Source organism: Furipterus horrens, unplaced genomic scaffold (assembly GCF_987537825.1).
Source record: "Furipterus horrens unplaced genomic scaffold, mFurHor1.1.pri manual_scaffold_13, whole genome shotgun sequence".
Lineage (NCBI taxonomy): Eukaryota > Metazoa > Chordata > Mammalia > Chiroptera > Furipteridae > Furipterus > Furipterus horrens.
In genome coordinates, this window is record NW_028327183.1 from 58771011 (window position 1) to 58798544 (window position 27534).

A 27534-nucleotide genomic window follows, 5' to 3' on the forward strand; every position below is an offset into this window, starting at 1 on the left:
ACTGGCACACAACATGTGCTCCGTTCACGGTCCTCCCTGCTGCGCTTTCTACTTCTTGTCTTGCAGATAACAGAGCTTGGAAGTTACCTGGATTCTATACTCATCTATTCCCGTTGCTAAAGAAAGCTCCTGATGCATGGAGTAAGTCGGATAAGGTTGTTGGTTGAATGCTTTGATGAGGATTTCCAATTGATCTTCTGTGAATATGATGCGGCTTCTTCTATGCTTCTTTACTATGAAAAGATTAGGTGAGAAGAATCATGAGAATCATTTAATGAGTCAGTTTATACACTCAGACTTCAGATTCAAGCTAGGTCATTGCCTCTTCTCAAGTGGAACCCACCAGAATTCACTGGGGAAAAACTCTCATAAGATTATAAAGCCCTTAAACACATGAGGGTGATTCTTAAACTTCTGCAGCTGAACTGAATGCCTTCACTGGGGAGTCAAGGTCTTCTGTTTTCAAAAACCATGAAAAATTGATGTGTTCTGTTTATATGGATCAGGAACAACATGAGTCAGGAAGATGCATGCAAACTCTAGCTGGGTAGCTCAGTTTACTGGAGCATCATCCGAATATGCCAAGGTTGAAAGTTTGATCCCTGGTCAGGGCACATGCAACAATCAACCAACAAATACATAAATAGGTGGAACAACAATTGAGATATATATATATATCTCACCCTCTGTAAAATCAATAAACATATCCTCAGTGAGGATTAAGAAAATGCATAAACCTACATGATGTACACATAAAAATTAATAAAGCTGCGGAAACTAACAAAATAATATTGAATGTAAACTGTAATTGAAAAAAGTATATAAAAACAAAATAAATATAAATTAAAAAAAAATAAAATTAGCCCTGGCTGATGTTGGCCTGAGAACCAAAAGGTTGCTGGCCTGCAACCCAGGCCAGGCCCCCAGGTGGGGGCATGTGAAAGGCAACCAATTGATGTATCTCTCGCACATCACTGTTTCTTTCCTCTCTCTAAAATAAAATCTTAAAAGAAACAAAAAAGGCTTTCCATAACCTTCAAGAAGTCCTTAATTAAATTGTTAGCTGATGCTACCCCAACCAGTGTGGCTCAATTGGTTGGGCTTCATGTAGCAAAGCAAAAGGTTATCGGTTCAATTCCAGGTCAGGGCACATGCCTGGGTTGTGGGCTCCAGGTGCCTACAAAAGACAACTGATTGATGTTTCTCTCTCGCATCTGTTTCTCTTCCTCTCTTTCTCCTTCCTTCCCCTCTCTAAAATATAACATATACAAAATCTTTTTTTTAAAGTATTTCTAGAACGTTAATTAAAAACCAGATACCAGGCATTGTGATATCCCTCACCTCATGGAGTCAGGAGATGAAAAGCAAATAAGTGAAATATATAATATGTGAGATGGTGATTATTTCTGTGTGGTGGTGGTGGTGGGGAGAATAAGGGAAATAGTAAAGAGTTAACGAAGAAAAAAAAGAAGGAAAGAGAAAAAGAAGAAAATTCATGGGGTAAGGTCACAATTTTTTAAAATCCTCACCTGAGGATAGTTTACTGATTTTAGAGAGAGGAGGGGAGAGGGAGGGATGGAGGGAGGGGGAGGGGGGAAGGGGGAAGAGAGAGAGAGAGAGAAAGAGAGAAACATCCCCACCAGGGGTGAACTCAAAACCTTTTGGTGTAGGGAGACCATGCTCCAACCAACTGAGCACCACGACCAGGGCGAGGAGCCCATTTTAAGTGAAGCAGTCAGAGATGATCTCACTGAGAAAGGCGTTAATTGGAGTAATGAACAGACAATACCATGTACAGATGGTGTGTTGTACAACTGCACCTGAAACCTGTATAATTTTGTCAACCAGTGTCTCCCCAATGCATTCAATAAAAAGAAAAAAGGAAAAGGAGTTGAGGAAAGACTGGAAGCCAGTTAGAGAGGGAGCAAGGTGGACATTTGGGAGAAGAACATTGTGGGAACTCTGTCTCTGAAACCAATAAATTTAAAAAAAGAAGAAGACATGCTGGTCTCTGAACTTTTTGATGGCTCCCAGTTCCTTGTCTTTGAATGTGTCTTCTCTCCCTCTCTTTTCCTCATTGGTTCCCCCCGCCCTTCTTTCCCATAGCAAGAATTTCTCTTGTTCAGTTCCCAGATATCTGCATCTCTGTGAAATTCCCAATGCTCAAGTGCACGGAAAACAGCCTAGAGTTTATCACACAAGAGAAAACAGTTTTCCTTAACCCCAGTGTAGTAATTTAGAAGTTTGAGAAATGGAACTTCCACAGCTTCTGACCAGCTCATGGATTTTTAGCCCAATTTCCTTCCCAAACCTACAGAACTGAAACCATAGCCAGGAGTGTGAACTTACAGTTTAGAGGAGCGTTTTCAGCCATGTTGGAAGAGAGACGTCTCAACCTTCAACCAGGAAACAGCAACTTGGTGGTGAGGCTTGTTTTATATCACCAGCCCCTCCCATTAATCCTTAGTGGTGATCTTAAAGTTCCACCTCTACTAATCCCATCATTCTTCAAAGGAGATGATAGAATCAAGGAAGGACTAGATGGGACTCCTTTTCTTCTATGAATGGCAATTTAACAATTTATATCATGTCAAATGAGAGGCTTCATGAACCTGTAATGGTTTTTCCAGTTCTAAAATCTTATGCCAATGTTATTTTATAGTGCATACATTGCAAGACCATCCTACACCTCTTTGCAAGTTCTTTTATGTGAAGCTTTCATTTGTTGTTTATCACGAATAAAGTCACTATTCTACATAGAAAAATAAAATTTAAAAACAGTTAGGCTCTGGCGGGGTAGCTCAGTTGGTTGCAGATCATCCTGTACACAAAAGAGTTGTGGGTTTGATCCCTGGTCTGGGCAGGTACAGGAGGCAACAGATCGATATTTCTCTCTCACACTGATATTTCCCTCTCTCTCTCTCTTCCTCTCTCTAAAATCAGTAAACACACCCTAATGTCATCTAAAAAGCCAACTAGTGCGATGTTCAGGAAAAGAAAAATAAGTGTAGAAATGAATCAAAATTATAAAGGGCATGTCTAAGGTTGACTAGAAAAACAATATTCTAGCAACTGAAAATGATCAAACTATCCAACACTGACATTGTTAGAGCAGAATTGTCATCAAATTCAGAGTTAACTAAAGAAAATTTTTCTCATGGGAGAAAAATAATAAAGGGAAATGCCAGAATATCAGAATCAATGAACATGAGAATAATACATTTTTACAAACCTCCATTAGAGTTTCCAATTCCCAATAAAATAGAAATTATTTGGATACAAATGGACCTCACCCAGGACAAGATGCATATTTTAGAGAAATTACTTTGCATAATGGCCAATAATTTTCAAAAGACTGGTGTTTTAAAAAATATTCTAATGACGAGCTGCTTCATCATGACTAGGTCATTTATCCAAAGACTTCTTGGCTATTTTGTTTTCCATTTGCAACTCAAGCTCGCCATTTCTAGAGGGTGAGATTTTAAGTACTCCCTCCCACACTTTACTTTTGAACTGTTTAATTTTGTGACTTTTCTATACTGTTATATATCACCTGTGTAAATAAAAGTAAACAGCATTGGGAATGTATGTATAAAATCTCCTAAAATTAAGAATAAGACATACAACAAAACAGAAAAATTGCAAAACAGATGAACAACAGTCATTCATTCATACATTCTGCACAGATTTACGTATTGAGTTTCATCAGGTGATGAAGTAAAATCAAGTTTGGGAGTAAAATATATGCATGAAGTTGTCATTATTCCCTAAACAATACAGTATGACAACTATTTACATTGCGTTTATATTGAATTTGGTATAATAAGTAATCTAGAGGTGATTTAGAGGGTACAGAAGGAGGTGCACAGGTTTATGTGCAAATCCTCCAGTATTTTAAATAAGGTATTTGAGCATCCTCAGATTTTGGAATCTGCAGGATCCTATAACAAATCCCCCAGGGATTCCAAAGGATGATTGTATTTATTGAGTCTCATCAGGGGATGACTGCTCAATTTCACATATTTTCTTAAATTTTAACTCTGAATGTATATATTAAGGGTGAGTTTTCCGCACTGGTTCTGGGTTTTCTGGATTGGGCTAATAAGATATGATTTATAAGACTGAAGGCTGCCAGTTGGGCTAAGAGGACAGTTTTAATCTGATAAAATTTAAGGTGCTGATGGCTCTATTTCCAGTCTAAAGAGAGCAACGATAGTCTATGGTGTGACCTGTTTGTAGAGATACAGTATCTCCATTGGACCTAATCAATCCAACGTAATCAACCACGTAAAAGCAGCCAGGAGCTGAGTGACTCTGTATATGATACTTTCAAGTGCAGGAAAACAGTGGCTTTGGTAGTTGCTCCTGTTGCCGGTAGCGCAGTGAAAGGAAGGATGAGTTTAGAGACTCCAATTCCCAGCTCACACACCCAATAAACGACCTAAGAGCTCCTTCGTGTGCCCTAAAGGAAACCCTTAACTCCAGTAAACAGGGGCTGAACTTGCTGAAAATCAGATACAAACCCTCATCCCGGGATTGGCTGGATTACAACACAACTGATCTGCCAGCCCCACAGGTTTTAACTCTTAGAGTGAGGGCAATAGTTTGAAAAGAATGAAAGCCTGTACGTTGGGATAGGGATGTGTGGGAAGACCCTGATGAAAATGGGGCCATTGAGACCCTATATACTTTTTTAAAAATAAATTAAATTTTATTTAGGAAGTCAGAGGCAGAAGAAGAGAGCCAAAGAAGAAATGGGCTCCTGTCCTCAGCACTGCCTACAAAGGTGGCAGCCATCTCCTACTCAGCGCTACGGCCGTGCTCAGACCGCTCATGAAACCCAAGATTGTTAAAAAGAGGACCAAGAAGTTCATCCAGTCAGACCGATACGTCAAAATGAAGCGGAACTGGCAGAAACCCAGAGGCCTGACAATCGGGCACGCAGGGGATTCAAGGGCCAGATCCTGATGCCCAGCATCGGTTATAGGAGCAACACAGAAACAAAGCACATGCTGCCCGTGGCTTTTGGAAGTTCCTGGCCCACAGGGTCAAGGAGCTTGAAGTGTGGCTGACGTCCAACAAATCTTACTGTGCTGAGTTTGCTCACAACGTCCCCTCAAAGAACTGCAAAGCCGTTGTGGAAAGAGCAGCCCAGCGGGCTGTCAGTCACCAATCCCAAATGAATAGACAGGTTGTGTACGCATTGTATTTGTGTTAATAAAACTATTTAAAAAAAAAAGACATGGGTTCAGGAAAACAGTTACAGCAAAAGAAGGGCCCTTGGATCTTAGGGGAGAGAGAGACAGACAGATGGAAACATCAGTTTGTTGTTCCACTTCTTTATGGTTGATTCTCCTGCATATGTGCTCTAACCAGAAATTGAACCCACAACCTCAGTGTATCGGGATGTTGCTCCAACTAGCTGGGCTACCCGGCCAGGGCTGAGGCCCTATATTCTGATAAGTCTTTTTTTTTTTTTTTTTTTTTTTATATCAGTGGTCAAGGTCTCTCCTCCCGCAGTGGTATCCACCTTTCCACCTCTGAAGGCGTTAATACTGCATTGCCTGAGGAAACAGTAATGGCGTTCCAGTGCCCTGAGGCCATTGCCAGGCAAAACGATGCTGATCCTTCCTAGGTCCCACCCTCAAAACCCCTCATTGATTTTAGACCTGTAACTAGACTCAAGTCCCCGTAGCGCCCTAAAGGTGAGGAACTAAGTGTGACCATGAGGAGGTCATTCAACTCCAAAAGAACTACTCGGGTTTTCTGGAGAACAGATATGTTAGAATGTGGGATAATGGTGGAAGGAATGTTAAGTTGGATCAGGCTCACAAAGCAGAGATTCTGCATCTAATGTTGCAGCTCAAGAAGTTAGAGAGGGCTGAACCACAGACCAAAAGATGGCCCACTGTGAGCACATTGGAGATGCCTAATCTTTCATGGTTAATGTAGAGTAAGGGATTTAAAAACTTAGGGAGATTTGAGTGTTAGAGTGGATTTGTCACTTAAGACCCACTCACAGAGGGCTGGGTAAAAAGGTGAAGGGATTAAGCAAATACCCTTCACCAATACTTTGACATAAACTTTTTAGGGAAGCCCCAATATCCTTGAAGAGCTTCATAATCCTCCTCCTCTGTAAGCCAGACCTGGCATGAGAATTGGAAAACCTAAATGCAATGGGAGTAATTGGATCCTAAGGTAGCAGATGCCAAGGGGAGCACTCAACTGCCAAAGGCAAGATGGGTATGGTTACTGTGAGGGTCAACAGTCAAAGCTGCAATCAGAATAGTCTAAGGGTACTCTGGCCTAGTTGTTCAGTTGGTTAGAGCACCATCCTGATAAACCGAGATTGTGAGTTTGATCCTGGGTTAGGGTGCATACAAGAATCAACCAAATAATGCATTGAAAAGTAGAACAACAAATTGATGTTTCTTTCTCTCTCTAAAAGCAATAAATAATAATTTAGAAGTTATAAAATTATGTGTATTTTTAAGCAACACAATTGGTGTTTTAAGTTAAAAATTTTGAGTAGGCAATGCATGTATATGGCACAAAAACAAAATGTTGTAACAAGGTAAGTAGTGAGAAGCTTTACTCCTACTTATTCCCTGACTCACAAGTAACCAAATTGAGTGACTTTTCTTTAAGCAATGACAATGTATCTTTAAAAATGTCCCTTTTATTAGCCAAAAGGTAACATAATGTATCCAGTCTTGGATTTGAGGTATTTCTATTTAACACTATCTGGTACAGATATTTTCATACCAGTACATGAAAAGTGTCCACATTGTTCTTAAAAGCTATAAGGCCCTTTAAACTTCTGAAAAAGGGGCCTGTAAGATAAGAAACAGGAACTATTTCCTGTTTCCCAGCAGCTGCAAGGAAAGCAGGTGTAGTGAGTCATCAAACCTTATGGAAGCAAATGCTTAGGGAGGCCTTATATAGACTATGAACTAGAAAAATAACCCCTAACCTCTGCAAGGTCTGTTGTTCTGATTGATTCTCCTACTTAATATGCGTGGCTATATAATAATTAGTTGTTTTTCTTTTCTCAAAGATATAAAGCTCTAATCAAATTTATTTGTTAACCACAAGTGCAATCACTGGATTCCAATATGAAATTTAATGTTAGATTCAGATCCAAGTGGATCATATTACATTCATCATAATAATGGATCAATACCAGATTTGATCTGATTAGACAAAAGTATATCTTTTCACTACCCTATTTTTGGAGATGAAGTATGGTTTAAGGATCTGTGTAGGGGTGTCAAGTTGACAAGGGTTGAGCTATGTATAAACTTGGCTAGGCTATATGCTACACAGTTATTGGATCAAACACTAACCTAGGTGTTGTTGTGAAAGTATTTTGCAGATATGCTTAACATCTGAAATGTTGACTTCAAGCAAAGGACTTTATTTTGATAACATAGGTGGGCTTTATCCAATCAGTTGAAAGGCCTTAAGGGAAAAAATAAGAGTAACCTGTGAAAGAAATTCAGCCTCCAGACTGTATTATTAGCTTTGGCTGGTTTCCAGCCTGCCCCCTACCCTATGGATTTGGATTTGCCAGACTCACAAAGATAAGCTGACCCTTTAAAATTAATGTCTCACATATACACTAGACATATATGTGTATGTATACATGTCCATATATGTGCCTATTTTATAAAATCTGTAGTTTACTAGTTCTTGCAAAACTCTGGTATTCTTCATTTCTTGACTTAGTTAACATTTTGTTAGCACACTTTAAAAAAAAGATTTATTTATTTATTTATTTTTAGAGAGATGGAAGAGGGAGAGAAAAATCGACGTGCGAGAGATACATCAATCGGTTGCCTCTCGCATGTCCCCAACTGGGGACCTGGCCTGCAACCCAGGCATGCGCTCTGGGAATTGAACCGGTGACTTTTCGGTACGCAGGCCAGCATTCAATCCACTGAGCCACACCAGCCAGGGCAGCACACACCTCTTACATCTTAAAAAAATAAAGTCTTGCCCTGGCCAGGTGGCTCAGTTGGCTGCAGCATCATCCGGACCTGAAAAAGGTTGAGGGTTTGTTTGATCCCTGCTCAGGGCACATATCTGGGTTGTGGGCTCATTCCCCAGTTGGGGCGTCTAACGGGGGTAATGTTTCTCTCTCACGTGATTGTCTCTCTCTCTCTCTTGTCCAAAAATCAATAAACATATCATCGGGTGAGGATTTAAAATAAAATATAAAATAAAAATTTAAAAGACTGTCTTCAGGGCATTTTCTGCACTCCCTGTTCCATTTCTCAATCCATACGCATCTTCAAATCATGAGAAACGCACTTCATGCTCCTTGCTCCACAATTATTTAAGACAAAGAAAAGAACCCACCAACGGTGACGTCTAAGATCGCTAAATACACCTGTGGGCGGAAGTTAGAGCCCCTAACATGAGTTTGTTGGTTTCTTGTCATCGACCACTTAACCGAAGGGGGTTGGTCCAGGGTCCATGCTCTGTCCGTCCTCTCCAGTCTGCACTCAGCCACCCCCCTGACAGTCCCACCTAGAGTCACGACTTGCAGTGACAGTGTTAGGTAACTCCCAAATTTAGACATCCGGGCTCCAACTCTCTCCCCACGTCGTCACAGGTTGGCATGCCCACAGGACGGACACTTTGTGGGTTCAGACATTTCAAATTGAGCATGGCGGAGCCGGGCGTCCTGCAGTTTCCTCCAGGCCTGCTCCACGCGGGCCTCTCCACCTCGGCGCTTGGCCAACCCATTCTTCGGGAAATCTGGGCCCAGCCGCGACTCAAGTTCACGCCTCACACGAAGGCGGTTCTGACCCAAACAGGTCCCCGCAGACGGGACTCCCGGCCTCCTCCTCGGGAGGGTTTTTAAACTACTCGTCCTGAAGAAAATCTGGGAAGGAGGTAGCGCGTGTGGGGAAGTCAGGCGAGCCCGGGCCCCGGCCCTGACGTGGGCGAAATTCTCTGCCTCAACGGCGTAGATCTCCCCTTAATTTCGACAGCTCGCGTGCCTTCCACGCGAAGAATGACTTCTGATGAACGCGCTCCTCGCGTCTTCGGATAGAGTGGTGAGGAGAACTACGTTACCCAGAAGGCTGTGCTTCGTGCATCCGAGGCGGGAATTGGTCAAGGACGTCCCGGGACTGAGGTATTTCCGGCGGCCCGTGCCATGGGCGGGACTTCCGGGTTTTCCTGCGCGGACGCCATTTGCCTCTGCGGTTGGGTCGCGGGCAGCCCTGACTGGCTGAGCCGGGGGGCCGGCGCCTGTCTTCAGGGCTCCCGTCGGCTCTCCTTCCCGAGGAGGGAAGGCGGACAGGCCTCACGTCCGCGTCTGAGTGCCGGCCGCGGCCTCCCCCGGGGCCTGGGCGCCCGCGCTTCACCCTGTCCCCGGAGGACACGGCGGTCCGGAGGGCGACGGCCAGCCGAGGTCGCCGGGGCTCGCCCGCCGCAGGGTCGCGCGATGGCGGCGGCGTCGCCGGCCCGCCGGGCGCAGGTGAGTGGCGGCGATTCCGAAGCTGACGGGCCGGGAGCCGGGACAGCCGGCGGCCCCGCGCTGCCGCTTCCTGCGTCCCCGGCCCTCAGGGTGTCGGGCCCCTGGCGCGCGGTCACTGCGGCGAGTCAAGGGTGGGGGATGCCTTCACCGGGGCTCCCGTCACCGGGGCCGATCCCTCCGCGTCCTGCCGCGGCCCGTCTCCAGCCGTGAGCTTGGGAGCCAGAGAAGACACGGGGCTTTCCCGGCAGAAGCGCGGGCACAAAGGCCGGCCGGGCGGGTTGTCTGAGGAGGGCCCGGTTCCCGCAGCTGCTGGGACGCGGCTGCGGCGGTGACGGTGCCGGGTGTCACCCGTCCTCAGCCGCGACAGACACAGGCCAGCCCAAGATTTTTTTTTATTTAAGATTTTATTTATTTACTTTTAGAGCGAGGGGAAAGGGGGAGAGAAACATCCGTGTGAGAGAGACTCGATCCGTTGCTTCTCACTCCCAAACGGGGACCCGGTCCCCAACCCAGGCCTGTGCCCTGACCGGGAATCGAACCGGCGACCTCTGCGTTCGCAGGCTGGTGCTCCGTCCACTGAGCCACACCAGCCGGGGCCCAAGGCTTCTCTTGTCAGGGTCGCAGCCTGTGTGCAGGGTGTCGCCCGTCTGCCACCGTGCCTGACCTTGGCAACGCCCCTTGTCTCAGGGGCGCTGTTTGCGCTCCGTGGTCCTGAAGTTCCTGGCCGCAGGGGTACGTTCAGTTAGGGTTCCGGAAGGGAGAGAGGCCAACGATCTGTTGTGGAATCGCCCCTGGGAGACAGGAGCCCCGCGGGGGTGGGGGTGGGGAGCGGGTCTAGGGTGGGCCGTTACGCAGGTAGTGGCTTCCCCCTTACGAGTTTCTCCTGTGAGGTCTGGTGAAGCTCTGCCCCTTTGTGCTCACAGATATACATTGTAGGGGTGACAAACGGATTTCACAGCAAAAATTGGTGTAAATGACTTTGGCCGGGTGGCTCAGTTGGTTAGAGCATCGTCCCGATAGTCCAAGGCTGCAGGTTCGATCCCTGGTCAGGGCACATGCAAGAATCAGCCCATGATGCATGAAAGAGTAGAAAAACAAATGTTTGTGTCTCTTTCTCCCTTTTTCTCTAAAATCAATAAATTAACTTAAAAAAAAAAAAGAGTTTGGACACAAACCTCAGGAGGTAGAACTGGGGATTTCAGTCCCTTTAACCAGGAAGAGCAGCCCTCGGCGTGGGGCAGGCTCGCAGCAGGGCCGGTGGGGCTCAGGCACCTCTGGCGACCGTCACCGGTACTGTCGTTACCACTTTGTCCTCACTCCGCTGACGCCCTCCAGCCCTCGCTGTCTGCAGCGCACAGTCCGCACGTCATTTCCACCGTGTGGTGTCAGGTACCGTGGCTCCTGCGTGGGCGGCTTCTTACCCACACGTTGTGTCACGTCCACCTCCCTGTGAGCCCAGCACAGAGCTCGGCCCCCAGGGGGTGCTCGCGGCTCTGGGCCTTGATGTCCGTCCCCACGGTTACCGGGACTCAGCTCCCATCCAGCAGCTCCAACGCCAACTCCACGTCCTCTCTCCGACTTTCCAGGTGTCTGTGACCTTTGAGGATGTGGCCGTGACCTTCACCCAGGAGGAGTGGGGGCAGCTGGAACCCACCCAGAGGACCCTGTACCAGGAGGTGATGCTGGAGACCTGCAGGCTCCTGGTGTCTCTGGGTGAGTCCTCCCCAGCTCTGCCGTGTGGGGGTCCCCTGCCACTTCCTCATTCCACCCTCTGGCTCCAGACCTGCTGCTCAGGAAGGTCTCAGGAGCTCTTTGCACCTTCCCACAGCCTCAGGCACTTTCTAGACTCACGTCTTCTTGCCTGGTCTCCCTGTGTCTCTTGGCAAGAAACACAGGTTCCCTTTTGATTCCAGAAAGTGGTGGAAGGAAGGGGGTGTTGTGCAGAACCCCAAGGCAGGATGTCCATTGGGGCCCTTGAGGGAACCCCCCAGATTAGGCCCTGGCTCCTGGTCTCCTGTCCTGGCTTCTGTCTCTGGGTCCGCTCATGTCCCGCTGTTCAGAAAGGCATTTTCTGCTTAGGGAGTTGGTGACAGGACTGGCCCCCTCTGTGGCCCCAGATTCCTCGTTCCTACATTTTGCTTCTTATACTGTTTTTTTTTTTTTTCTTTGCTGCTGGGCTCTCTGGGGCGTGTTCAAGGCAGCAGGGGCCACTGAGCCCGTTTTTCCCCGGACTTCTCGCCCCAGTGCCCAGCACAGACTGGCCTGTGTCTGAGGTTCCTATTTTGCACTCCAGAGGGGGATGTGACGAGGGAGCCTGGTTGGCCCCAGTGTCCCGACAGGCCAGTGTCGGGGCCCTGAGCGATGGGATGACCTCCCAGAACAGGGCCATGCAGGCGGGTTCCCAGGAGGCCTTTGCCCTCGTTGCCACCAGGCACCGTTCTGAACACAGGTCTTGGTCGTGGGTCTTCTTTATGCTCCTGTATCTTCATGATGGTCTCTCATTTCCTGAGTCCCCGGGGCTCCTAAAGGGTTAGCATTCTGTCCCCCAGGAGACATTTGGCAATGTTTGTGGCCACTTTTGATTGTCACGGCTGGGATGTGGGTGGCACTGGCATGCAGTGGGCAGAGTCCGGGGATGCTGCCACATCCTACAACGGGCAGGACAGCCGCCCTCAACAAAGAACCGTCCAGCCCACGTGACGAGAGTGCCAGGATGAGACGGACCAGCTTAGGGGGTCCTGTGCTTGAAGACAGTCTCTGGAGCACTGAGCTCGGGGCAGAGGAGCGCTGAGAACCCAGGGCTTAGGGTGAAGCACGCCGGCTTTTACGGAGCTGGAAGCGTGCTTTGTGTCAACGGGAAATAAAGCAGAGTAGTCAAGCTTGCTGAATTAAATGTAGCAAACATTTTTTTTTTAAGTTTTTCTTTTTTTCAATAGGATTTTTTAATTGTATTTTTTCCCATTACCATTTATTCCCCTTAAACCCTCTTCCGCCTCCTCTCACTTCCCTCCCTTCCCCCACGGAACATTGTAAAATCAAGGGCCCCGTCTGGCCCCGCCTCACGGCTTTCCGCAAGCTCCGCTCCCGCTGGGCTCCAGCTCGTCCCCAGGCACCGGAGCTGCACTTGCTCTGTCTGCCTGGCAGTGTTGGCCCTGCAGCCCCTCGTGCAGCTCCCCCTTCTCAGCACAGCCTCTACCTCGGTGCTGCGTCCTGGCCCAGACCTGGCGGAGGGTCTCCCCGATCCCACTCGCTCTCTCATCATTCCCTTTATACCCTCTTCTACTGCTGCTCCCCACCCTCGGGTGATCTGCTCCCCAGAGAAACTCAGCACTGTCTGGAAATGTTTCTGGTTGTTACACCTGGGGTGCGGATACCCCTACATCCAGTGGGCAGGACAGATTCCTCCCTGTCTCCTGGCAAAGCGTTTTCTGCAGTGGAATAGTCCTGCCAGGTTGACACCCTGTTCCAGAGGTGCCTGGACGTGTGACCACCCGGCTCTGAGCGCACCCTGAGGACCCCACAGCTTTTGTCTTCTCAGCCCCGCCCCCTGCTTGTTTGATGGCAAGTCTGGGTTTAGTGAGAAATCTCCGCACACCTCCTCCAGTCTCCCCGGTTCAGTAGGTGGAGGGGCCTCGGGCTGGGGTGGGACGCAGGCTGGAGCCGGAGCCTGCAGCTGGCAGCCCTGTGCAGCGCCCCCGCTCACTGGGACTTAACAGCGTTGTTCTGATTGCGTTGCTGAATTTTGACAGTGACCTGCCATCAAGGGAAGGGATGCTCGGTTTCCCATTTGCCAGAGCCATGCAGGGTTCCTTTCTTTTTTCTTTTTCTTTCTTTCTTTCTTTCTTTTTTAATCTTTTTAAAAATTTTTATTTATTTTTTAGAGAGAGGGAAAGGGACGGAGAAGAAGGGAGAGAAACATTAATGTGCAAGCGAGACATCAAGTGGTTGCCTCTCACACACCCCCAACAGAGGGCTTGGCCCGAAACCCAGGTGTGTGCCCCGAATAGGAATCAAACTGGTGCACCTTTCAGTTTGCAGGCTGGTGCTCAACCCACTGAGCCACACCAGCCAGGGCAGGATTCCTTTCTTAAATAAATTAATGAAGTGGAAAAGTGGGTCACTTTTAAGAAAAGCAATTAAGCCCTGGCTGGTGTGGCTCAGTGGGTTGAGTGCTGGTTCTGAAAGATCGCCAGTTTGATTCCCAGTCAGGGCACATTCCTGGGTTGCAGGCCAGGTCCCCAGTTGGAGGTGCGTGGGAAGCAGTTGATCAGTGTTTCTCTCCCTCTCTCCTTCCCTCCCTCTCTAAAAAGAAATAAAGTCTACCTTGGTTGGTGTGGCTTAGTGGATTGAGCACTGGCCTGCAAACTGAAGGGTCACTGGTTAGATCCCCAGTCGGGGCACAGGCCTGCATTGCAGCCGGGTCCCCAATCAATGTATCTCATACGTTGATGTTTCTCTCCCTCTCTTTCTCCCTTCCGCTCTAAAAATTAATAAAATCTTTTTAAAATAAAGATTTTTTAAAAGTGTATTTACTGATTTTTTTTTTTTTTTTTTTTAGAGAGAGTGAGGAAGGGGAAAAAGAGAAACATCAGTTTGTTGTTCCATTTATTCATGCATCACTGGTTGGTTCTTGCATGTGCCCTGACTGGGGATTGAACTGGCGACCCTGGTGTATCAGGATGACGCTCTACTGACAAAGCTACCCAGCCAGGGTGTAATCTTAAAAAAAGGAAAAGAGAAGCAATTAACCACTACAGCACCAGTCCCCTGAGCACTGTTCATACTCCACTCATGTAATTGCCTCAGCATCCCCACTGTGTTCATTTGTACCTGCAGGATTTCAGTTTACGGAGGTGACTTAGTGACAGGCGCCATGGAGAAGTTAATGCCATTGAAAGGAGAATTTATCACTGCTCCTGAGAGAAGCAGACACAGCGCGTCTTCCAGAGCGACGTGGGGAAGCTCAGCTTTGGTCCTGAGGAAACTGATCTTGGGGAAGCAGGGCCCAGAGCATTTGTGCGGGTTTCTGTGGGAAAGGGGAGGCATGGCCGGTCAGCAGCTGGGGGCTGACTGGTTAGACTATTTCCAGTCTCCTTGGACCAGTAAGGGCTGCTCCTGGAAGCTGGTTGCCTCGGGGCAGGGGAAATGCTGCTGGGTGTGGGAGGGTTATGGCTTTGGATTGTTTGTGCACGAAAGGTGTGCTGCCCAGTAAGTGGTTGTGCTGCGCCCCCAACCCAGGCATGTGCCCTGACTGGGAATCGAACCAGCGACCGTTGGGCTTTTGAGTTTGCAAGCTGGCACTCAGCCCACTGAGCCACATCAGCCAGGGCGCGCCTTTCATTTTTAATCCAGTGCACTCTGGCTAAGTATGGGAGCAGCACCGGTGACACTAGAATGAGTCCACAGACTCACATTACTGTTCTTTAAGTTAATCCCAAGGGACTCCCAGGTAGCCGGGGTGCCTAGGAAAGTGGTGACTTCTGTACCATGGCATGTGGCATGTGACTGAGCAGAGGGGAGGCCACGCTTCCTGCAGGTGAACATACCTGAGGGCTGGGTTGGGTTCCTCCCTGTGTCCATGGGGAGGCCTCGGGAGCTGTGCCAGCGGGTGACCCGAAGCATCATGGTCCCTGGGTGTGGGGGCTCACCGCCGCGGGTCTGTGGATCTCTGTTCGGGGCAGCTTGGTGTGTCGGTGATCATTGTTCTGATGGTGTGTTAGCCGGAGGCTGAGGGGCTGGGTTCCTCCATCAAAGCCCGACCACCTAGGGCCATCGTAGGTGACAGACTCCAGGAGGCAGAGTGGTGATCACATGCCTCTGCAGTGCAGGAGGCGCTGGGGCCGCTAATGGGAGTGACAGTATTTTGACCCAATTTTAGAGCCTTTATTTCAGGGAGCTTCATTTAAGGGGCGTGGTTTGTAAGTCTCAGTATCTGTGAGATGTGGTAAAATTCACATATTGCTACAAGACCTGAAACAGCATTTAACAGGACCGTTGTCTGAAGCAGGTCTCCTCGGACAAGGTCGTCGCCGTGTGGCGGACCTGCGCTCCGGGAAGGAGGTCTCGGCCAGGGCTGCGTGCGTGCAGAGCTGTGGGGCTGCCCCAGGGTAGCCTGGGAAAGGAGCGTTCCCTCCAGCCGAGGGGGGGACTGGCCGACAGGCTGGTGGAGTAGGCGCTGGCCTGAACCTGTCAGCCGAGCCTAGACGCACAAGATAGTTGCTGGTTGCTGATTGGGTGTTGGTAATTTTACTGATGTCGGGTACTGGTACTGGTGTGTGGACTGTCAGTCAGCGGGGCAGCCGTTACCACGTGGCTCACACAGTGGACTTTTATGTTCGCTCAGTTCGGGGGTGGCTGTCCCAGAGCCCGTGCCAGCGGAGCTGTCTCTGGTGACCTGCCTGGCCGCCTCCCTGCTGTGTCCTTACGTGGCCTCCCTCTGGCTGGGAGGGGCTCTCCCTTCTAGGGACAGCAGTCCTAGCAGGTTAAAGCACCCCCCCCCCCCGCCCCCTTCAGCTCCCTGCTCAAAGGCCCTGTCTCCAAATGCACTCACATCGGGGGTTAGGGCTTAACGTGAAGTTTAGGGGGACACAGTTCAGTTCACGATGGGGACCCTGGTGCATGGGACCACAGTGCTTCGGTTGTAGTAACTCACGCATGGTGCCCTTCGTTTTTCCTGGGCACAGCTGGACTGTCACATGGGGCCGTGAGGATCATTGCCCCGTATTTATTTGGTTTTATGTAATGAGTTTGACTCCCCAGACGCTCTTTTTCAGCTTACATTGGGCCGTATTCTCTTCGTGGCCGGGTCTGTGGGGTCTTGTTTTTCCAGCCCCTGTGTAAGTGCCCAGATTCCACCTCAATGACGTGTTGTGTCCGAGCACCTGTGCCCAGTGTGGGGTGTTCGGGGGGCTGTGGGCATCGCGGGAAATGTAGGCAGGGCTGTGCCTTTCTTTCCCCAGTTAGCTGCTTTTTAAGGTTGGGGAGTACAGTGTTTAAATTTAGTGGAACCCCAGCTGTGACTGGGATTTGAGCCCCAATATTAAGTTCATGAAGTTTGTCGATTTTAAATTTAACCTGTGTCACACAGACACAAAGCCGATAGTGCCCTGTTTTGGTTTTGAGATATAACATATTTAGCATATAAATTTTAAATACTTACTCTGTACCTACTTGTTATACATGATTTGCTATATAAGTTATATGAACCTAACATGTAAATTTTGGGTTTCCAGTCCGATCACGTTACAGACGGTGTTAACTTAGTCACGTGCTGTGTTGTTTCATTTACCTCTTACCCCCTCACCGCATTTAGGGGGTTGGTTTGTTTTTTGTTACTGTTTTCAAATCAGTGAATAGCCTAGAACTAGTTTTATGTTTGCTAGGCCTGGCATTTGCTTGGTAGGTAAGGGTTAATGTCCCCTCCACCTTTTTTTCCTCTTGGCCTTTAGCCTGGGTTTTTAGTTTGTCTCCTGATTAAAACAAAACAAAACAAAAAAAAAAGAACGGGGCTGGATGGGAAAGGCCTGGGGCCTCCGGGCAGCTGCCTCCTCCTGGGACGGCCTAGTTGGCAGCATGAGCAGTCCCTTCCTCTGTCTCCCCTCTTTTTTCCTCCAAATACAGTTGTTTTGGGGGCTGGGCGTTGGGGGGCACCTCTGTCCCTGACCATTTCAATTTCTGCTATTTGAATGTACGTGGGATAACCTCCCGGCAGCCCCAGGTGGCCTCTGACACAAGTGGCCCCTGTTTTGGGGGTGTCTGCAGCATCCTCAGGGGGGCTGGTTTCCATCTGGGGAGCAGAGCGGTGGCGGCAGCCTCGGCCACCTGGGGCCTGAAAAACAGGTAGCTGCCCTCGCTCATGTGCCAGACATGTGGGCTGCGTCACAACTTCAGATGACATGAGAAACCTCTTCCAGTGTCCCAAGGGAAAGTAGGAACAAGACAGGCGACTGTGACAAGATTTGCCCTTGAAGCAGTGTAGGCCTCTTCTGTGCCGTGGCGTCTGTGAGGAGTGTGTCCCACACTGTGGTGCCAGTGGGTCCCTACATCCCCCGGGGGCCCATGTCTGGCCTTGTCAGCAGGGATGTCCGTCTCCTGCAGGATGGGAGGGGTGACTCAGCTGAGTGGCCGCCCCTGACCTCGGCGTGGTTGGCTCAGGCTGCCCCTGGGTCACCAGCACAGACTTGGTGTGTGGACCACAGATGCAGTCGGCCTCTTCCAGACACAGTGGCAGCCAGGGACTCAGCCCCTGCAGACCTGGGCCATCATAGCTGTTAACTGCAGGCGCCCTGAGGTGCACTCCTTCACAGCTCTGCATAGGGTCTGAGCAGATCGGGGTCACTGAAGACACACACCTGGTCCGACACCATTCCATAGAGTTATTTCAGTTTTAACGGCACGAGGCATCTGAATTGCTCAGCACAGTCCTTGGGGAATGGTTATGCCGTATGAACGTTAGGAAGCGCCTGGACCCAGGAGCCAGAGTTCAGCAAAATCTCAGGTAGCGACACTTGAGCTGAGACATGCAGCATTATAGGAGGAAGGGACGAGGTGGGCTGAGACAGCCTTCCGAGTAGAAGGGCTGGCGCGTGCCAAGGCCCTGGGGCCGCAGGGAGAAAGCCCTTGCAGAGCTGAAGGAAGCCCTCGTTCATCTGTCCCCTGCGCCACCACTGAGCCTGGGCACATGTGCTTTGTGACGAGCCTGGGCTGTGGTTCCGGAGCTGCCCGAGAAGCTGTCACTGGGTGTGGTGCATCTCACTGAGTTGTCTGCGACGCCTGGGCCTTCTTCCCTGTGTCCGTGCTCAGCCACGTGGGACAGACCAGCTGGGTCTTCACCCTGCAAGGGATTATTGTCCTGTTACCTCACCTAACCAGAACCTGAGGGTGGGGCTGGCTCCGGGCTTGGCGCGTGCTAACCCAGGGTCTGTGTCTTCACTTTGTCCGTAGTCCCGAGGCAGTCACCCCACAGAAGTCTCCGGATGCTGCAGGACAAGCAGAGCAGCGGGGCCCCTCGGTCAGCCGTTGGGGAGAAAGGAGTGGCCGGTGTCGGTCACCTGCCGCCTCAAACTATTAGCCCCTTGCGAGCTGGTGGAGACCAGGGTTTTCAACCCTGTCGATACCAGAAGCGTCTGGGGAGGTTTTCACGTCTCCCGAGACCTAGGCCTCGCCTGCAGAGATCTGGTTTCCGCTGCATGTGAACCAGGCATCCCGGGGGCTGTGATGTAGGTGCTCACGGCAGCCGCTGACCAGACCTGAAGTGCCGTGCGACGGAAGTGAGGGGGTTAGCCAGCATCGCTGCCTTAGCGTTCAGACCGCAGTAATGGTGTTTGTGGCCTGGGGTTCCAGGTCGCGTGTCTTTTTGTTGGTGAGATGGGAGGGGCTTCCTTCTGACGTCTTAGCCACATCCTCGAGTCCAGACTAGATTGAGAGTTTTATTTCCTTTCATAAAAGTCCTATGTTTTCTTTCTTTCTCCATGCACAGGGTGCCCTGTCCCCAATCCTGAGCTGATCCACCCGCTGGAGCACGGGCAGGAGCTGTGGATGGGGAAGAAGGACCTCTCCCAAAGCACCTGTCCAGGTAGGAGCCAAGATGGGGGCAAATGGAAGACCCTGCAGCCTCGAGACCTTGAGGAGACCACAGGCCATGGACCCCTGGGGGGACTTGTGGCCTGTCTTGTGCTTTGGACGCCGTGGTGCCTTGGACCGTGGGCCCTTTGACCTCGTGGAGGATGCATTAAGGGCTGGGGGCTCAAAACCTGGCTTGCCAGTCACCAGCTCTGTGGCCGTAACGAAGCTGCACGGTCTTGTTGTGTCTTTGCGTACGTGACAGCTAGCTTCCGGAGCAGGCAGACTCCGGGATCTCAGCGCTCAGCATGTGGGAGTCCTTTTTCCCAGTCACAGCAGGGTCCGGGGTCTGCAGGGAGCTCTGCACCACACAGCTGTTCAGGGACGTGTGTTGGCTCTGTCATCAGCATGTGGCTTTCAGGCTGTCCTGACACCCTGCAGCTGGCAGAGGAGAGTGGAGAGAGGAAGGGAGGGCGTCACACCTGCTCCCCTACACACAGGTGCCCCTCACATCCCACCGCTGGGTGTATGGGGCTGGGACGTGCGGTGACGCCGTGTGTCCTATCCGAGAGCAGAGGGTTTGGTGAGCGTAGCTTCTACCCCGGCCTGTTGCTGGAAGATGCTGGGAGTGATGGGGTCTTTGTCAGCGGTTGTCTGGGGATGTGGCCACGTCCTGCATTAACGCACAAACCTGCTTAACACAGCAGCTGAGCCACCCTGAGTAGCTGTGAGGAGCCAGCTGTGGGCGTGACTGTGTCTTATTATAATGAGCAGTGAGTGAGTCATGTTTCCCGCTGGACTCTTGAGGAAAAGGGCCTGTCTGCTTGTCCGGTTACTGTCTCCAGCTGCGCTCTGCCTGCCATCGTCCCGTCTTCTCCATCCACCCATCCCGAGTGTCCGTGAGAAACCCAGGCCGCCCCCTTGTTCCTGCACCTCCTGTGTGGTGAAGCCGCAAGGTGACATTGACCTCTGCCCCACACATGAGCTGCCGAGGGCTCTGGGGCATCCTCTGTGCCACTTCAGAGTCACTTCTGTCCCCCTGTTGCCCCCTTGGGCTGCTCAGCCAGCCTGTGAGTGTTGGCAGCCCCTCAGAGTGTGTTCCCAGCCTCTGCCCTCCCCTTGCTCCTGCCTCTCTACCTGAAAGTCTCAAAGGCCCCCAAAGGCAGTGTGCCTGGCAAGGACCCCATGGTGCTCCTCCCACCTCCCCAGTGTCAGCGAGCGGTCCTGGCATTGAAGCAGCTCAGAGACTGGATGGACCCAGGAGAAGGACTCAGCCTCCGCCACCGCTGGTCCCTGCACCTGGCCTTCCCCATCCCGTTCCTTTTCCCTCACGTCTGTCTCCTGGCTTCGTCACTCCGTCCGACCCGTCCCCACACTCAGTTTAAGCTTTCCGCACCTTTCCCTGGATGGGACAGAAAAATCTTCCTTTACTTCCAATATCAAAAGATATTCTTGTTCATTTTAAATTTTAAAACTTGGCATTTGACATTGACCTCTTTGATGTGGGGCGGCGTTTGAATGCAGTAGAGACGGGTCCTCCTCATCACCAGGTTCTCCAGCTCTGTCTGTTCTCTGCTTTTACCACCGACTGCTCTGCCTCCTGCCATCCGCTGGCTCCGTGTGTGTGTGTGTTTCCTGAGCTGTCCGTTCTTCTTCCGGGGCCTGTTTGTGCGCCAGGACCACCACCCTTAAATCTGGTGTTTCCTGGTAAAGAAGGCGTCCTCCTCCTAACGCCCCTTATTCTTCTCTCTGGTCGTCCTTGCAGATCCAGTCAGACCGTCAGGTTCCATGGTAACCGGCTGGCACTTTACAGGGAACTATTGAATTTATATATTCACTTGTGTAGAATTGTTGGTTTTGTATTATTAAATCCTTCATTGATAATTCTTGTCTTGATTGATTGGTTGATTGATTGATTGATTGATTTTAGAGAGGGAGAATCAACTCATAGGTTGATTGTTGTATGTGCCTGGCTGGGAATCAAACCCACAACCTTGGCATTTCAGGACAATGCTCTAACCAACTGAGCTACCCAGCCAGGGCTGACCTTGTCTGTAATGTTATCATTTTCTCCATGTAGATCATGTGTATTTTGCCAGCCTTCACCAAACTGTTCCTCAGGCATACAGACTCAGTATGTTCACTGCAGTCCTGCTTACCTTGTGAGCCCTGTCCTGGCAGTCCTCCCTGTCCCAGCTTCTCTGCACTGTCCTCTCCCACTCTGCAGTGCCCTTCTGTCTCCCATGGCTGCCGTGCCCTTCCCCCTTTCTCTGTGTGGCAGCTCTTAGGGTGCCAGTGGGACTTATATCATGGGCACCTCCCATTGGAAAGCCCTGGTTTTTCCTGCACAGTGATACCTATTAAGGGTGAAGGTCACAGAATTCCAGGCTTGCCCTGGCTGGTGTGGCTCAGTGGATTGAGTGTCAGCCTGTGAACCGAAAGGTCACCTGTTCAATTCCCGGTCAGGGCACAGGCCTGGGTTGCAGGCCAGGTCCCTGGTTGGGGGTGTGCGAGAGGCAACCGCACATTGATGTTTCTCTCCCTCTCTTTTTCCCTCCCTTCTCCTCTCTCTAAAAGTAAATAAATAAAATATTTAAAAGAAAAAAAGGAAAAAAATTGCCCAAGGCTTCTGGCACTAGTTTCAAGTTCAGGGACTTCCCAAAACCACCCTCAGGTTCAGTGATTTGCCAAAGATTCAGAAAACTCCCTAAAACCCCCTACCCTCACTATCATATTTATTGTAGACAAAGGGTCCAAATTAGAATAGATGCGGAACATGGGGCTAGAAGTGTTCCAAACACAAAGGTTTTGTATCCTTGGCAACTTGTATCGATCACTGGCGGCGTGAGCTCGGAGGCATTGCCCGCCGAGGAGGCTCCCTGGGTCCTCGGTACCCACATTTTCCTTGCGACTTCATTTTACTAAGTCTTTGCTAGTGGGACTCACTCTCTAGCCCTCCTTTCCAGAGGCCCTGCTGATACCTGTGGCTGAGAGCTCCACCTTTCTAATTAGATGGTTGGCCTTTTTGATACGGCCAGACCTTACTCAGAGTCATCTCCTTACCATAAACCATGTAGGGGCCCATCATGAGTTATCTGTCGTCATAAATCAGGTTGTTTCCAGGGGCCCTTCGTGAAGAACCCAGATTTACCTACCATTCTGGAAATACCCAGAATTTAGAGGTTACTTTCTCAGAGTTGGGACAAAGATTACACTTCTCTTTGGGGAGAGTTAGCTTTGCACCATTATACACTTCCCATCTTCCATGTGGGCTGCATTAGATATCCTTCCTAAGTTTTCATGTGACAACGTGGGATGTGCTTGCTCAGAGGAAACTGAGAACACACAGTGTCATTATTCTGGGCAGCATGTCTGGTCTGGAACTGTGGCAGTGTGTCCCTTATAGCCAGGTACTCTGTCCTGTCATCCAGCCAGTCCCCTGGGGCCAACAGTGTAGGATCCAGGACAGAAAGAGATCACATCCTGGGATTCAGGGGTAGCAAAACACAGCACACACACAGGCACTATTTTCATCTTTTTTTTTTTTCACTATAATGCTGATTTTATTTCTTCTGTGTTGACATTACTAACAGGCCTTTTTGTGTATTGGATTTCTTTTAGGTGACAAAGAAAAACTCAGGACCACAGAGCCTGTCACCTGTGACCCTGCCCTATCTGAAAGACTCTCACTCCAAGAACAACGAACACACAAAGTTGCAGAGGACTCACCGGTGGACCAGACCAAGGATCGGGACGGGCCTTCAGAAGGGTCCATGCAGGAAGGACACTTGAAACCGGGGATAGACCCCCTGGGGAAAACGCTCTCAGGGAGCCCTGAACATGGTGGCTTAGGGACAGCTGATGATGTGTGTTCAAGGACTGTGCAGGAGTCAGTTCCTCCAGGGGGTGCTCTCCTTGACCATGACTCACGTGGATTTGGTAAAGATCCCATGGTTCAGGAAGAGGAAAATATCTTTAAATGCAATGAATGTGGGAAAGTGTTTAATAAGAAACACCTTCTTGCTGGACATGAAAAGATTCACTCTGGAGTGAAGCCCTACGAGTGCACAGAGTGTGGGAAAACGTTTATTAAGAGCACGCACCTCCTTCAACACCACATGATCCACACTGGGGAGAGGCCCTATGAGTGCCTGGAGTGTGGCAAGGCCTTCAACCGGAAGTCGTACCTGACCCAGCACCAGCGGATCCACAGTGGAGAGAAGCCCTATAAGTGCACTGAATGTGGAAAGGCCTTCACCCATCGCTCCAACTTCGTCTTGCACAACAGGAGACACACTGGAGAAAAATCCTTTGTCTGCAAAGAGTGTGGGCAAGTGTTTCGACACAGGCCAGGATTTCTCCGGCATCACATCATCCACAGTGGCGAGAACCCCTACGAGTGCTTCGAGTGTGGCAAGGTCTTCAAACACAGGTCGTACCTCATGTGGCACCAGCAGACACACACCGGGGAGAAGCCCTACGAGTGCAGCGAGTGCGGGAAGGCCTTCTGTGAGAGCGCGGCCCTCATTCACCACTACGTCATCCACACCGGGGAGAAGCCCTTCGAGTGCCTCGAGTGCGGGAAGGCCTTCAACCACAGGTCGTACCTCAAGAGGCACCAGCGGATCCACACCGGAGAGAAGCCCTTTGTGTGCACGGAATGTGGTAGGGCCTTCACCCACTGTTCCACTTTCATCTTGCACAAGAGGGCCCACTCCGGAGAGAAACCTTTTGAGTGTAAAGAATGTGGGAAAGCCTTCAGCACGAGGAAAGACCTCATCCGGCACTTCAGCATCCACACTGGAGAGAAGCCCTATGAGTGCAGTGAGTGCGGGAAGGCCTTTAACCGCAGGTCAGGCCTCACGCGGCACCAGCGGATTCACAGCGGAGAGAAGCCCTATGAGTGCATGGAGTGCGGGAAATCCTTCTGCTGGAGCACCAACCTCATCCGACACGCCATCATCCACACGGGGGAGAAGCCCTACAAGTGCAGTGAGTGTGGGAAGGCCTTCAGCCGCAGCTCATCCCTCAGTCAGCACCAGAGGATGCACTCTGGCAGAAACCCCGTCAGTGTACCAGAAGCGGGAAGACCCTTCACAAGTGGCCAGACTGCGCTCACTCTCCGAGAACTTCTTTTGGGGAAAGACTTTTTGAATGTAAACACCGAGGGAAATCTTTTGCCAGAGAAGACATCTGCCACAGTATCGGATAGTACATACCAAAGAGAAACCCCACAAGAATCTTCGCTATGAGAAAACTTTTTTGGTGGTCACCACTTGCCATGAAAAGACACGTTTTAGAAATTGACCCAGCCTGGAGCCTTATTCTACATCTGAGAATTCACCTATGAGGGCGTGACCAGCCTTACTGTGCACCAAGGAAAACCTTCCCCTCCATTTTTTTACTTAATTTACATTGCGGTGTATCTCAGGAATTTTTTGTTTGTTTGTTCGTTTTGTTTTAAAGAAAGAGGAGACTTCTCTGTTAAGCCTGCAGCACTTTGTCATGGATTACCTGGTTTACTTAGGCTAAGAGTAATGTTGTTTTAGGGGAAAGGGCCTTGATCCTTTATTTTGTATATATTCATTGCTATCCAATGTTAAGAGAGTCAGTTGAAAGCAGGTATTTAAGAATTTGATACATGTATAAATGGGCATATTTTATTGTAGCAGTTAAGACTAGTAAGGCTGCCCTTTTTTTTAAAGGTTTTATTTATTGACTTTTAGAGAAAGGAGGAGAAGAGAAAGAGAGGGAGAGAGACATCAATGTGCAAGAGATACATCGATCAGTTGCCTCTCACGCAGCCCCAGCTAGGGACCTGGCCCGCAACCCTGGGGTGTGCCCTGACTGGGAAACAAACCGGCGACCTTTCAGTTCACAGGGCAGCACTCAATCTACTGAGCCACACCAGCCAGGGCAAGGTTTTGATTTTTAAAAAAACCAACCATTCTTTATGTGGTTTTGAAACCTAAAACTTTTTCATAGTCCCAATTTATTGTTTATTTCTGTAGCTAGACTGTAAATCTTAAAATTGAGTAAAGTGATTCCTCTCTATATTATTTGAAGTTGACTTTGTTTTCCTAGTTTCTTTAACTTTTCATATAAATCTTAAAATTGTTCTTTTTTTTAAGATTATATTTATTTATTTTTAGAGAGAGGGGGACGGAGAGAGAAAGAAAGAGAGAGAAACATCAATCAGTTGCCTCTCATATGCCCCCAACTGGGGACCTGGCCCACAACCCTGACTGGGAATCGAACCAGCATGTTTTTGGTTCACGGGCTGATGCCCAGTCCACTGAGCCACACGAGCCAAGGCTAGATTGTCTATTCTTGACAACAACAACAACAACAACAAATCTTAACTCTCTTTAAGTCATTCTTGATCTATTTTGTTAGCATTTTATAATTTTCAACATACAGGTTCTGAAAATTTTTGTTAGGATATCTAGGTTTTTGTTTCTGAGTTTTAGTAAGTAGCATTGATTTTAAATTTTAATTTTTCACACGATCTTTGGTAGTACACAAAAATGTAATTGTTTTGGGGGTGTTTTGGTATCCTACAGCCTTGCTGGGTTCATTTATTGGCCATTTCCTTGGATAGAATTCTTGGGATTTTCTACTAAGAAATGTTATCTGCAAATACAGTTTTATTTCTTCTTTCCCAATTTGTATACCTATTAATTCATTTTCTTGTCTTATTGCACTGGCTAGGACTTCCAGTATGAAGTTGAATAGGAGTAGTATAGTAAGAAAAGACATCCTTGACTGGTTCTAGATACTAGTGGGGGAACATTCAGTTCTTCATCAAGTACAATAATAGTTGTAAATTGTTTTCATAGTTTTTCTTATCAAGTTTAGAAAGTTTTCCTCTATTCTTAATTTGCTGAGATTTTTTTTTTTTGTTATGAATAAATACTGGATTCTGTCAAATGCTTTATCTTCATCAATTGATGTGATCATCTGATATAGTCTGTTGATATTACAATATTGCATTGAGTTTTGAATATTGAACCAGTCTTGCATTCTTGCAATAAACCCCACTTGGTTGTGGAGTGTAATTCTTTTTATATGTCATTAAAGCATTCCATTTGGTTCTGTTTTGTTGAGCAAGTTTTCTTATAATTTCTTAAGTAATAATGATGTGTAGTTCTCTCTTTTTTAACTGTCATTGTCTGGTTTTGTTAAGTATGGAACTATTGGGAATATATATTTCATATTGGATACATTAGATAGTTTGTCCTTTTCAGTGAATTAGTACATTTCATCTAAATTTTTTATTTAGTTTATAGCCCTGTTTAATATTTAATTATAATGGCAGCAGGGTCTGTACTTATATCCTATTTTATTCCTCATTTTGGAAATGTGTCAGTCCTCTTAGACATTTATCAATTTTATTGGTCATTTTGAAGAACCAGCACTTTATATGATTGCTTTTCTTCTATTTCTCTTTTTAATTTCACTAATTTCTCTTCTGATCTTTATTATATTCTTTATTCTGTTTGGCTTTGACTGTATTTTGTTATTTGTATTTTTTGAGGTGGGTATTGAGATAATTAATTTGAAACTTTTTTCTTTGCTAATGTAAGCATTAAGTACAGTTGTTTCTTTAACATTGTAGGGATTAGGGGCACCGACCCCCACCACCACACACACTCTCTCTCCCTGCACAGTTGAAAAGCAGCATATAACTCAGCCGTCCACATACACCGATTCCCAACTGCCGATTGAAAATACACTTGACTTTTGAATAAGGCAGATTTCTGTGTACGAGTGGACCTGTGCCTTTCAAACCTGATTGTTAAGGGGTCACCTGTACTATAAATATCCTTCACAATACTGTTCTAGCTTCATTCCATAGGTTTAACATGTTTATTACAACTTACTCTGTTCTAAATATTTGATTCCTTTCAAGACTTCTCTGATCCATGGATTATTTAGAAGTATGATGTTTTATTTCCCAATGTTGGCAGTATTTCATGCTGTTTTTCTGATTTCTAGTTTCCCATTTGGTCTCACTGTTTAAATTAGTTGAAGGTTTTTTTTTTGTTTTTTTTTTTATGACCTGGGATATGATTTATCTTCTTGAATGTTCTGTATGGCTGCTTGAAAAAAATATGTGTTCAGCTGTCCATCAGTGGGATGTCCATAAATGCCCAATCCTGTTGGAGGTATTCAGATTTTTAATATCTTTGCTGACTTTTTTTTTAAAGATATTATTTATTTACTTTTTAGGGGAAGGGAGGGAGAAAGAGAGTAAAAGAAACATCCATGTGAGAGATACATTGATCGGTGGCCTCTTGTATGTCCCCAGCTGGGGAACCTGGCCTGCAACCCAGGCATGTGCCCCGACTGGGAATCGACCTTCCGGTTTATGGAACAATGCTCCAACCAAGCCACACCAGCCAGGGCCCAGAGTCATTCTTCATGGCTGCATAATGTGTGTAGAAAATACAGAGAACATCTGGGTTGGAGGTGGGGAGGCT

The 27534-nt window shown here is 48.4% G+C and overlaps 1 protein-coding gene across 1 annotated transcript; it reads left to right on the top strand.

Annotated features, from left to right (window-relative positions):
• Positions 1 to 9204: 9204 nt before the first annotated feature.
• Positions 9205 to 24617, top strand: LOC149995647 (uncharacterized). The gene is made up of 4 exons (XM_090260711.1): positions 9205 to 9490; positions 11077 to 11203; positions 18969 to 19064; positions 22673 to 24617. The coding sequence occupies exons 1-4, from the start codon at positions 9458 to 9460 to the stop codon at positions 24301 to 24303; spliced, it is 1887 nt and encodes a 628-aa protein (XP_090116837.1). The 5' UTR covers positions 9205 to 9457; the 3' UTR covers positions 24304 to 24617.
• The last annotated feature ends 2917 nt before the right edge of the window (positions 24618 to 27534 follow it).